The following is a 13,393-nucleotide window of genomic DNA, read 5'->3' as shown; positions in this document are numbered from 1 at the left end:
TATGACCCAGATACAGGTGACTTTAGCAATTGATTGGATTCAATTTATTCACTACTTGAAACTATTATGAGTTTGCTAGCATATTCGTTCTATCTGTCAGGGCCAAACAAAAAGGTATATGATTGGCATTTCATCCTACGTAAAAGAAATGTCCTTTCTCCCGGTTTGCTGTGAAGTGTTATCAGGTCAACATAAAAGCAGGTTCCTTTGTTTTCTTTTTTTCTTTTTGGCAAGCCCTTGAAAGTGACATCTGCCACTACTGCCTTTCTTGGGAACACTGTCACTGTAGCAACATGTTAGATATGCCCATTCTTCGCTCCTGGCATTGTTTGATGGAATGGGAGCCTCATAAATATGTTTGTGCTACCCTCTGGTGGCAGTTTCGGGTAAATCAAAGATGTTTAGCTTGAGGTGAATTGTTTTACAGAACACAAGCCAGGAAGGAAATGCAAGAGTTTAGGAAGTGTGTATATATGAAATTTAATTTTATCTTTGAAACACATTTACCTAAAATATATGTACTATAACAAATGTCTTTTTATTGTGCCTATAGATTTCTAGCTATGGCAATGGTGATTTGGGGTCATATTAGCAATTAACTTGAAAGGAAATACTGTAAACTTGAGTGGCTAGTATAAATGTCCCAATTATAAACGTAAGTGCTCAAGTCTCATGATTAAGATTTTGATTCTGAACCTATTACATTGATCCATTAATCTGATACTTAAGTAAATCAATTCTAAATGCTGTGAAATTCCTGTGTTCTTATGAATATTCAAAATTAGTGACCACAGCTTTAATGCTTTCACTGTATTAATTGAGTTCAAGGTTTTTTCAAAATGTGTCAGAAATCCACAAAAAACAAAAAGTTACATTTTGACTATTTTATGCATTTAATAATAACAATCTGAGCTGCTTTGTATATAAATGAAATTTTTATGTATAAAAATTTAGGATATATTCATCGGGCCATTATGGCAAAAGGGTTTAAAATAGTTTCCAGAAAATTTTTACACAATTGCAGTGACTGATAGAGAACATTTCTTTAGTAATATAGAAAAAATTCAATGTTTTTGACACAAAGAAAAAAATAATTGTAAAAGAATGGGAATGATAAAATGAACAAAATTAGAACTTTCTATTGTTGACAAACTGCAATTACTTAACATAAAATTGAATATTATTCAGTGATAAAAAAAGAAGGAAATCTTGCAATTTGCAACAATGGATGGAGTTTGACGGCAGTATACTAAATGAAATGAGTCAGACGGAGAAAGAAAAATACCATATTTCACTTGTATGTGAAATCTAAAAAATAAAAAAATAAATTTAAAAAAAGAAACCAAAAACCAAAAATCAAGCTCATAGAGAACAGATTGCGTGGGCAAAATTGTGTGGGTGAAGAGAGTCAAAATGTACAAAATTCCAGTTATAAAGTAAATAAGTCCTGAAGATACAATGTACAATATGGTGACTATAATCAATAATACGATATTGTATATTTGAAAGTTGCTAAGAGAGTAGACCTTAAAAGTTCTTATCGCAAGGAAAAAAAATTATAACTGTGTGGTGATGGATGTTAACTAGATTTGCGGAGATCATTTTACAATATATACACATGTGGAATTATTTGTTGTACCCGAAACTAATATAATGTTATATGCCAATTACATCTCAGTACGAAACTGCAGTTACTTATTAGTAACTTGAAACAAGATACTAAGATAACAGAAGTTTTTTTTTTTTTTCTTTTTTCTTTTTCCATTAGTCATTCTGTACAATCTCTTATTAAGAAAGGAATGCCTCCAAGATCTGGTTTATCTTCCTTTAATGAAAATGATGAAATTGCAAACTTGAGCCAGCCAGAATTAAGTCAATTGACAGGAACCACATCTCAGGTAACTAACTATGGTACTCTTATTAGTGATCCATTTCTTCATTCTAATATTTTTCTTAAATTATGAGATATATTCTACATAAAAAGAATGTATACAATGCGTCTGAACAGAATAAAGATTAATGTTAAAGTAAGCTTTTATGTATCCATCACCTAGATGAGCATAATGGAATATTCTTCTCTTACGCAAGTCCCCTGTGTGTCTCTTCTGTGTTGTGTTTCCTATCTGCCATTTACAGATTGGTATTAACTCCGTACTCTGAATTTTGCCAATTAAGTATACATTTATAAACAATATACAGCTTAATTTGTTATGTAATTTTACTTAAATGGACTCTTATATTAATTCTTCTGGAACTTCTTTCACTTAACATCATTTGTGAGATTCAGCTCTTTTGTTGCATGGTCACAGTTCATGCAATTCATTGGTCAAAGGCAATTAATGCATAACTTTCACAGTGTTAATGGATATAGTCATTGCTTCTTGTTTCTTAACTATTGTAAACAATGGTACCATAAAGTCTCTGTACACATGTTCAAGAGTTTTTTTTAGTTCCAGGGCTAATAAACTTTTATGTGCTATGGCTCCCTTTCTCAATTTTCTGAAATTTTAACACACAATGAAAACAACTCATCTCTTTCTGCGTATTCATTGAATATTTTTGTTAGGGAACAGTGGAGGGCAATAACGCTGTCTGGGTTAGTTTTGTGAGAACACAATTTCACTGCTTGGTGGTTGAATGACTACTAAATATATTTGCCAGATAGTTGGCCAGCTACAGGTCACAGGAGTATCCATACACAGGAAGATACGAACCCTTGATATCTAACAATGGGCTTAACTGCTGCAATTTCAAAGGTGTGATCAGCATATGTTACATTTTAAGATATTTGCACAACTATAATATAAAAGATTGTGATTTCTTTTGTGGATAATGTCACAGTTATTGCTAATAACATTGTGGCTACTTATCTGAGTTGATAAATTGGTCTTTGAAGAAAATGTTGAACTTCAGCTAAAGACATAATTTTAAACAATTGTCCATTTTCATGGACTCTTGAAATCTTACCATTGGCCCCAGTGGATACTAGACTAGGGAACCGTGCTAGGATATATATGAACCTGGGAGTATAATTGATGGGACATAGGACATTCACCTGTTTAACCTCACAATAAAATAGCAAGCAGTTTTCTGGTGTGGGGTATCCATACCAATGGCTGTTAGCACTGGATGAGAATATTCTTTGCTTCACATCCTGGCCAACACTTACATTTTCTGACATTTCAACTTTTGCCAGTGTGGTGGGTGTGAAAAGGTATTTATTTTTCTAATAGAGCATATATTCACATGTTCAAAAATAAAAATATGAGGCATACATTAAAAAATCTTACTTCCATTAATATCCCTTTTGTTTTCACTACTCTGCCCTCTTTAGGGCAAGAAAAAAGAAAAGAAAAGAAAATACCTCTAAACACCCTTTGCCACACAAACATATCAGATGCTATTAATGCCAGCTATTTTCCTGGAGACATCACTCGCTGGAATCCTTTGCTCTTTTGCTCCAGTTTAAACTTAAGGAAAGTTTGCCTCTGTCATCTTTGGACTTCCTTTTATGTCTCTTTCTACTGATTGATTTCTATTTTCTAGAAACTATGTTCTCTTCCTAGGTTATGCCCTAATCCTCTAATATTGCCTGAAAAACTATTTATGGGAAGTGAAAATTATGAGAATTTGTATGTTTTAAAATATTTATCTCCCACCCTCCCACCTGATTTATATTTTGGTGGGATGTGGAATTCCAGTTTCGATGTTCTTTCTCTCAGAATTTTGAATTGCTTCTTAATCCTTTGTCTTCCTCCTTCAAGTAATGATCTTGAGAATACAGATAACCTTCTGATTCTTGATCTTTTATATGTGACTCTTTCTGCCCTCTTGAAAAGTTTTAGAATTTTTCTTTTTATTCTTGGAATAATGAAATTCTACAATAATTGGCCTTGGTGATGAGTCTTTTAATGTGAACTAGTTACTCCCTGAGCCTGTTCAAGCTGGAAACTCATGTTTTTTAGTTATGGAGAATTTTCTTATACTATTTTCTTGAGAATTTCTTTTTCTCAGTACAATATTAAATACATTCGCATTGCTATGCAACCAATCTCCAGAACTTATATCATCTTACAAAACTAAAACATTATACCCATTTAACAACAATTTCTCATCACCACCTCTCCTCAACCCCTTAAAAATCACCATGTCATTTTTTGTCTCTAGAAATCTGACTACTCTAGGTACCTCATATAAATGAAATTATACAGTATTTGTATTTTGTGACTGGCTTATTTCAATTAGTATAATATCCTCACAGTTCATCCATGTTGTATCATGTGTCAGAATTTTTTTCCTTTAAGGTGAAATGATATTGCATTGCATGTATATACCACATTTTTAATCCATTTACTCATCAATGGACACTCGATGAATAATGCCGCTATGAACATGGGTGTACAAATACCTCTTTGAACTGCTGCTTTCAATTATTTTGGGTATATACCCAGATGTGGAATAGTTGTTGAATATGTAATTGGATATGGTGGTTCTATTTTTAATTTTTTCAGGAACCACCATATTGTTTTCCATAGCGACTGCACCATTTTATATTTCCATCCAGGGTGCACACAGATTCCAATTTCTCCACATCCTCACCAACACTTGTTATTAATGTTGTGGTGTTTTGTTTGTTTGTTTTTGTTTTTTAAATAGTAGCCATTCTAATGGGTTTGAGGTGGTATCTCCTTGTAGGTTTGATCTGCATTTACCTAAGGATTAGTAAAGTTGAGCATCTTTTCATGTGCTTATTGGCCAATTATATATCTTCTTGAGATAAATATTCAAGTTCTTTGCCCATTTAATTTTTTTTCTTTATATATTCTAGATGTTAACCCTCTATGAAATATATCTTTTGTAAATACTTTCTGTAGGTTGCATTTTCACTCTATTGATTGTATCCTTTGAATATCAGTTTTTTGTTTTGATGTAGTCCAATCTATTTTCACTTGTGTTGTCTGTGCCTTTGGTATCATATCCAAAATTATCAATGCCAAATACAATGTCATGAAGCTTTCACCCTGTGTATTCTTGTAAAATTTTATAGTTTTAGTCTCTTTGTCTTTTGCATCAATTTTACCATCCAAACTTTCTATTGAACTTATTTCACTTTTCTATATTTAGTTTCTAAGAGCTCTCTCTTGTTTGTGATTATATTTTTGTAGAAGTTTATTATTGAAAAATGAATTTCTTCTTATCTCTCTGATATTGCTAATTTAAAATGTTCTCCCAGTATGATTGTTTCTGTTTTCTATGATTCTCTCCACCCACACCAATTAGTTTCTTTTATATAAGAATCTTTCCTCAGTTGTCTGGTCATACTTTGTTGTGCACATACATTTAAGGAATTTATGACATTAAAGAGCTAATGATTGGAAGCAGCTTTATGGCATTGATAGAGCTTGACAACTGGTAGCTTTCATTTAGGATAATGGGATGAGTTAGCTTCATTTGAAGGTGAGATTAACTCCAAATGTCAGAATCCCTGAGGTGTTTCCTAGGCTCTGGTCAGTTTCTCCCACTGAGGCTCATCGAATATGGGCTCCCAGGGATTGGCATACACTATCCATCAGTGTTATTGAAGGCAAGCAGCACAGAGTTTCTGAAAGTCTCATGGTTCAGCCTGTGAAAATTTACTTAATTCCTCTCTTCTCTGTATCTTAGTTTCTCCTGCTTTCCATGGTTTCTGTGAACCCAGATCTGCAGAATTCTCATGCAATTTTTCCACTTAAGCAACTCCCAGTGTCCTGTTTAGGCAGAAAAACTACAGATGCGAAATGCATTAGGGATAAGTGGGAAATTGTCTGTTCCTTATATAGATGTTTAACCCATTCTTTTGTTTAAGTCCATATTTCATTCTCTATTTCTCAGTTGCCTACTAGTTTTTTCTGTTGTCTTAAGAAATGAATGGGCTTTCTTCTTACTAATACTGAATATTCAGTTATCTCTACTCTGTTAGAGATAACTTCCACCACTTTACATCATCCAAAATGTTGTCAACATTACCCATCATTAGTCTGTACAAATTTATCTTTTACACTTATTTTACACCATTTTATCTTTTACATTTATTTTAATTGTGTTCCAGAGAAAACAGAGTTGTACCTGTGAATTTGACTTCATATCCCTGTTAAAATTTTGAAGAACCACTTTTGTAATTTAAAACTAGTCTTTCTAGGTTTTATCCATGAATTGCCAATCATAATCTCATTATATTCAACCTGTATTAACAACAGGTGTCTCATGTCAAGTTATATATCTACTTAGGGATATTATTGTTTTAATTTAACTTTTATTACAAGATTTAATCATTTAATAAATTCAAATATTCTGCATTTTAATGTCAAACTTAAACCCTCAATCATTTCATTAATTCACATTTTTTGAATTTTAAGATTAAAAACAAGTTCTGTTTTACTGTATGCTTTAGTAAGTATTTTTTTTAAAATATAGTTCTTCACTGTTTAAAAGACTGTATTAAATCTTTTAAAAACTGTGGTAGTTTAGATAGCTGTAATGTTTTATTAAACTTACACATGCTTTTTTTAAATGTGTTCCTTTCAATTCACAGGGTAATATTGCTTCACAGTTTACACCAGGAAAAGGTAAATTGATAATCTTCTCATGACTTTTTTTCATAGACATCAAAGCACAAAGGCGTCTCTCCTCTTGACAACGTTCAGCTCTCCCTCCCCCTGCCTCTCAACAGGTTCTTTCCAGTGTCTCTCTGATGTACTGACTCTAATCTGCTCTGGGCAAGAAAAATCAGATCATTTCACTGGTTAAATTCATACTTAAAGTCAAAATAAAAGACGATCTGATTAAAGTCCCATGAGTCAAGTTCAAAGGTTTTAATGCATGCACGTTGTGATCAAAGCACTGAAAGTATTGCAAATTCCTCAGTTCCTAAATAAAGAAGACTCGAACCAACTCAAATCCCATAAAATGAAAGGCAGCAAATTTAGGCTTAAGAAGTTTGTCAGAATTTTATGGAATTACCTGATGAACATGAAATGAGATTATGGAATCACCAACTGTGTGGACTAATCAAGTCACTTACTGAAATACATTAATCTCAGTAGATCTTTCGAGTTTTCACTTCTCCTTCTGTTGTCTGAGCCATTCCCTCTTATATGAATATATCTGTCTATAGCAGTTTTCAAGTTCATAAGCTAGCTAATTTCTTTTATAACTCTATAATCTCTAAAGAATATGTGCCCAAATTTATGAAAGTGATTTAGAAGTTTCTGAACACTCTACTATGCGTATGCCATGAATAAATTCTCCTGAGTGTATGAAAATGTGTCTCTGTATGGACCTCCATAAATTTGAGGCTTGCATGTAAGTGTTGTCTCAGTAAATGTTTTCTCAAAAATAGACTTTGATATGTGAACTCCCCAGTATAATTTTCCATATCTTAATAATTTAATACTTAACAACATAGAAGTATTTGACATGTCTGTCTCCTGTGACGCACAGATGAACTAACAGACCTTGGATTGAATGACACAGCCCATCCAGCTGAAGGATTTAATTTGGAGCGAGATTTGGTCAGCCAGACGACAACACTACAGGAAAAATCACACGAGGAACTTACAGCAATAAATACTGGCATTTCTAAAGAAATATGGTTAGATTTTGAAGACTTCTGTGCATGCTTTCAGTAAGTACAAATTTTTTTGTGTGCATTTAATATAGCAGATATATTAGCTTTTAATTTAAAGCTATTACTTAAAAGAGTTAAGCCAATGTTAGTCTGGTGTTGATATAATATCAAACAAAAATGTTAAAAGAAAAAAAATGTCAGAGTTGATTGACCACATAGAACATTAAGAACCAAACCAGTTTTCACAGTTTATTCACTGAGAGACATCATTTTTGTTTCTTTTAGGTAACTACTGTGTTTCTCCGAAAATAAGACCAGGTCTTATATTAAGTTTTGCTCCAAAAGACCCATGAGGGCTTATTGTCAGGGGATGTCATCATGAAAAATCATGCTAGGGCTTATTTTTTGGTTAGGTCTTATTTTCGGGGAAACACGGTAATTCAGTACAGTTGTTATTTTTCCCTAGATTTATTGAGGTATAATTGACAAAGAAAATTGTGAGATATTTAAAGTGTACATTATTTTGAATTGACATGTGTACACATTGTGAAAGATTTCCCCATCATGTTAATACATCTATCACTTCACGTATTTTATTTATTTATTTATTTATTTATTTTGGTGAGAATATTAAGTTTCTACTCATTTAGCAACTTTCAATTGTACGATCCAGTGTTATCCACTATGGTCACCATGTTATACATAGATCTTCAAACCTTATTTATCATATAACTGAAAATTTGTACTGTTTTACGAACCTCTCCCTATTTTCCCCACTCTCAGTCCCTGGTAACCACTTTTCTCCTCTCTGAGTTATTTTTTGACTTTCATCTGTCTTTACCTTGTGCTGCCTGTAATTAAATCTAAGAAACTCAACATATGGTACTAGTCTGTTGCATATAATGACAATAACCTGTTATAAATAATGTTTTTCAGGAATATCTATATATTCCACAAGCCAAGTTCATATTGCCTTAACTTTCAAAAAACAGAATTCAAGGTAAATATTTTATGATGTCTTCTTTCCTATCTTATGCTTAAATCTATGATAGAATCATGCTAGTGAAAAATACCTTCAAATTTCTTAACTTGTAACATGACTATATTTTTAAAAATTCTTAGGATTTTCTGCAAATCTCTCACCCAGCTGCTAAGCCAAATTCCACTACCTGTTATGGGATCCATCTGATTGTGTGGTAGAGGTTCAATGCTGAGCTGCATTATTGTATAAATTCACATTGTAATAACTATGTACAGTATCAGATGGGTAATAGACTTACTGGGGTGATCACTTTGTGAGGTACATAAATGTCCAATCACTATGTTGTTTAGTACACATGAAACTAATATAATATTGTATATCAACTACCGTTGAAAAATAAGTTTTTAAAAATTAAAGAAAATAAAGAACTTTTTTCTTTATGAATAAATGAAGGAGAAGCCCAAATAGATTCACTATGTTTGATTTCAGTTAAGTGTTTACTACAGTATGTGCAGTTCCTAAAACATAACATATTTCTGTTATTTTTGCCCATGTTCTTCCCTCTGCCTGGAGTTCATTCCGCTTCATTTTTGGTACCTTCATCTAACTAATGCCTAGCTTGGATTAGCCAGCATGGATGTCCTTGACCCTGAGACCACCTTCCCTAGCCATAGAGTCTGGGTTAAATCCCCTGACTCCATACACTCTATTATGATCTATCCTCACCCGGACACTGGCCACTCTTCATCCTAACTGACTGATTACTTCTCAGTGCCCCTCTACCTACCCACCCACCTGATTGTCAGCATCTTTAGGAGAAGGATCCATCCTTTCATTTACTATTGCAATCTGGTCCTGGCATGAAGTGAGAACTCAATAAAACATTGAATTAATTAATTAACAAATCTCACCTTAAGTGGAATTTTGGGGGCAAACTATGAGACACATTCTTGGAAACTAAATTGCCCTAAAACTTGTCTGTTGCTTTATGGGGCCATACAAGCACCCCCCATTACCCCAGTCCTGGGATAATCTTCCATCTCCATGAGCAGTAGGCAGAGTTGGGGGAAGTCAGGAGTCTTGGAAATGACTTTTCCCATTGCACTTGTGCTTGATGAAAACACCGGCAGAGAAAACCTTGCGAGCTTTCCTCAAGAGGTGCTCTGTAGCTGGTTGCCTGCTTTGAAAGTAAGAATCTAATGTGTTGTATTCACTGGAGAATGGGCGTAGGGGAATAAACAGTCAACATGGTCCTGGAGTCTATGTAAAAAAAAAAACACCCAGAGAAATGCTTTGATTTTATGAAAAGAACTAAACTGTTAACTAGGAATAACTGAACCCAGAGTATGGTACCAGAATGATGTACAGTTTACAGTTAACTTAGCTATCCACATTCAAACTACTGGCAGTAATAAAATAATAGTAATTTATAGGTGCTTACTCTATTACCAGCCCTGAACTAGGTTCTTCCTTGCATTAACTCCTCATAGCAAACCCTATGAAAGGCCTGTCATTATCATCATTTTTCAGGTAAGGAAACTGAGGCAGACCCAGTTTGAATAAATTTGTCAAAATCACCTAAACTAGTAAGTGGCTCTCACAAGCATCATGAGAACTGGGGTTGTCTCACGTGGAGCTGTGCCTTTTTTACCAAGTGGTCTTTAGAAAAAGCAGATTAGGCACTCTGGAGCCTGACTGCCTGGTTTTGAATCCATGTTCTATTTGGGGTGGGACTCTGAACAAGTTATTTAAGCTCGCTTCTCTATAAAATGGCAGTAATAACAGACCTACGTCATAGAGTTGGGGAATAAATGAGATAATGTATCTAAAACACTTAGAAGAATGCCTATTACTTAGGAAGTGAAAATAAATGTTGGCTGCCATTAATATTAACAAAGGCAGTTTGCATATGAGTATTTATTATACATCACCATCCGTGTGTGTGTGTGTGTGTTTGAAAAATGGCCAGCTGTTCTTTATTCTGATCCTATTTTTATGAAGTAATGATAAATATAGATTTTTTTTTTCCTTTTAAAATCCCAGTTTGGCAAAATAAAATGATGACATTCTATACAGGTCTCTTCATTCCATGATTTTTTTTTTTTTTTAATATCAATGGTGTCAGAAAACAATAACTTTTTCTTAATATGACCTAAAAGAAAGGATGGGTTGTGACCTGAGGGCAGGATTCCTGATTTTAGTGGCCACAGGTGCTGCAGCCTGAGCTGGGGTACCAAAGCCTGAGGCCTCTCCCCTGCACCTTTCTTAGAAGGTCCATTGGTGCTCAGTGTGGGGTGAACAGGGGGCTCTCAAAGCTGCCTGTGCTGGCACCAGGGAAGAGTCCCTCTGTGTGATCCCCGGGGCCACCCCAGTCCCAAATTTTCAAACTCTTAAAAATGACAGCCAATGAGCTCTGTGCAGAAAATCCTGGCCAGGCATGTACTCAGGGCTGGCCAATCCAGGGGTCCTTCATAGATTTTGACAGTGAATATTTGAAAGAACTCTATTACGCATATGTTGCAGCTAATGGGAAACAAATGAAGAAAAAGTCGTCAAATGCTAAGTATCGCAAAATATTGGGGGAAGCAATCATTTAAGCCACTGTTACATTCTGTCAAGCATTTCGAGCAATCTTGTCATATTTGATTAAATAACAAGGTTTCCTTTTTCACAGTATTACTAGAGACTTTTCTTTCATATTTTAACTGGTTATTTAAATATTGTGGTAAAATAATATGAAAAGCTTTTAACGTGTAATGACAGTTACATTAATTTAACACATTTACCTCATACCATCAGTCAAAATTATGTTGAAGCACTGAAAATCTGAGAGGCAATAGTAGTGCAATAGTTGAGAATACCAGTCTTGGAGTCAGGTAGATAGAAAGACTTATTTTGAATCTCAGCTTTGCTGCTTATAAGCTGTGACCTCTGGAAAATTACCCTCTCTGTTTGAGTTTCTTTATCCATAATTATGGATATTAATAGTACTACAGAGGATGGATTGAGATTTTATATCTCAATATCCTTATACTATATCACTGCCAAAGTTACTCTGTGGCCTCTACCTATCAGGGACCCATTCTCTGAGCACTGCTCAGCCTGGGCCCAGCCTCCTCTTCTCTTTGTCATTTCTGGGACAAGCATATATCCCTTTTCTTTACTCATGGAGATGAGCTTTGCCTCTCTTTTGGTGGCCCGTCTCACACAGGCCCTGCAGACCCAACTTCCATAGACTATTACCAACATTCACCCTGTATGGTTTTCTTCACATCACGACACCTGTACAGTACTTATTGTGTGTGCAACATGGTAAGTTCTCTGTAAATGATAAGTATGATATTATTATCGGAAGTGGGGAATACAGCATTATAGACTAATATGAAGTTCAATAATTGGTCTGATTTCTTGCAGTTCTCAGATGAACGTGTGTCCTACTATCTATTCATGGATAGTCTAAAACCTATTGAACTACTGGTTTGCTTTTCTGCATTGGTGTGCTGGGGAGAATCTGGAGGTAAGAGGGCTCTGAGAAAATTATAGTCTTAAAGCCCAGCTCACTTTCACTTTCATTCAGTCTAGGGGAAATACAATAATAAGATTTTTTAGGCTCTAGATAAAGGACCTTATTCCCTCCTCAGACTGCTGTAACCATCTTACCCATCAGACATCAAAGATGGTATTTACTCTTACCACCTACACCTCTTCTTATTGCTGTCATCTGTTTACCTCTTTGCTACACCTAATCATTCTTTTTTTTTCCCTCCCTATAAACGTCATCATTCTTGATTCTTTAAAATCTGTTGAAGAACATGAACTCTTTCTTATTTAATTTGACAATTCTGAAGAACTTTTCCTCCACCCCACCTTGGCCTGCTACTTTCAAGATAACACTTTAGAAATTGTCATACCAATAACTGTATCGTCTCGATCATCTCAGTTTCAAGCTCTCTCTGACCACCACCCCCTGACTCTGCAGTTGATTTTCTCTAGAATTCCCATTCCTACAATTCTTTGATTCTACTGGGACCACCATCCATTTACCCTACACTTTTTGTCTCTCTCTCCTTGTGTCTTTATTTCTCTCATTCCCAGCATAGTTTCCGTGGTCCACCATTGTAATTGTTTCCTCATATATGCCTCAACACAATTGTTCTTCTCCTCTCATCTCACTTTCTTGGCAAAATCGCAATATTGGTTGAACTCAACAGTGAAACTTGGCCCCTAACCTGTGATTGCATCCGAACAGCTGAATGCGATTAGAGGAAAAAATAACCATACCAGCTAGCCCCATTTTAAATTGAGGAGCCCAGATCTCAAAAAAGCCCCTAACCACGGATGACACTTCTCCAGCTCGTTCACTCTCCCACCTTCATTCTCATGGATGACTATCGCAAACTTTCAAATCTCTCTCTCTCTTCAAATCTCCAATACCCGCTTGCATCCTCACTCATTTTCAGCTGATGACCTTGCTGCTGTTTTCACTGAAGAAATCAAAAAAATCAAAATGACCTGCCTCATCTTCCCATAATGAACTCTCCCAAATTCTTGTCAGCCTCCCATCCTGTTCTACTGGATGGACTATCCCCTGCTTCTCTCTAAGGCCAGCCCCTTATATACATATGCACATACACACAAAATATCGTTCATTAATTCTTTGGCCTGTTTTTGTAAAACTTTATCTCTAACTCAAATTGACAGTATCTGGCACTGTAGAGGTAAAATAAATATTTTTTCAAATGCTTAATATTGAGTATCTTGCCAACTTTAAGGACAGAGACTATGATTTTCCATCAAGATACAAC

At 34.8% G+C, this 13,393-nt stretch overlaps 1 protein-coding gene across 1 annotated transcript in view; it reads left to right on the top strand.

Annotated features, from left to right (window-relative positions):
- The window catches only part of ADGB (androglobin), a 134,219-nt gene that overhangs the window by 57,311 nt on the left and 63,515 nt on the right, over window positions 1–13,393 (top strand). The window contains exons 13-17 of the mRNA XM_081045108.1: window positions 1,769–1,898; window positions 6,572–6,605; window positions 7,480–7,663; window positions 8,543–8,606; window positions 12,003–12,105. Of these exons, the coding sequence (XP_080901234.1) occupies window positions 1,769–1,898; window positions 6,572–6,605; window positions 7,480–7,663; window positions 8,543–8,606; window positions 12,003–12,105 (515 nt within the window). The remainder of the gene's footprint in view (window positions 1–1,768; window positions 1,899–6,571; window positions 6,606–7,479; window positions 7,664–8,542; window positions 8,607–12,002; window positions 12,106–13,393) is intronic.

The sequence above is a fragment of the Rhinolophus hipposideros genome (assembly GCF_964194185.1).
Source record: "Rhinolophus hipposideros genome assembly, chromosome: 3".
NCBI lineage: Eukaryota > Metazoa > Chordata > Mammalia > Chiroptera > Rhinolophidae > Rhinolophus > Rhinolophus hipposideros.
The sequence above is the reverse complement of the archived record's forward strand: the minus strand, read 5'-3'. Positions and strand labels throughout refer to the sequence as shown.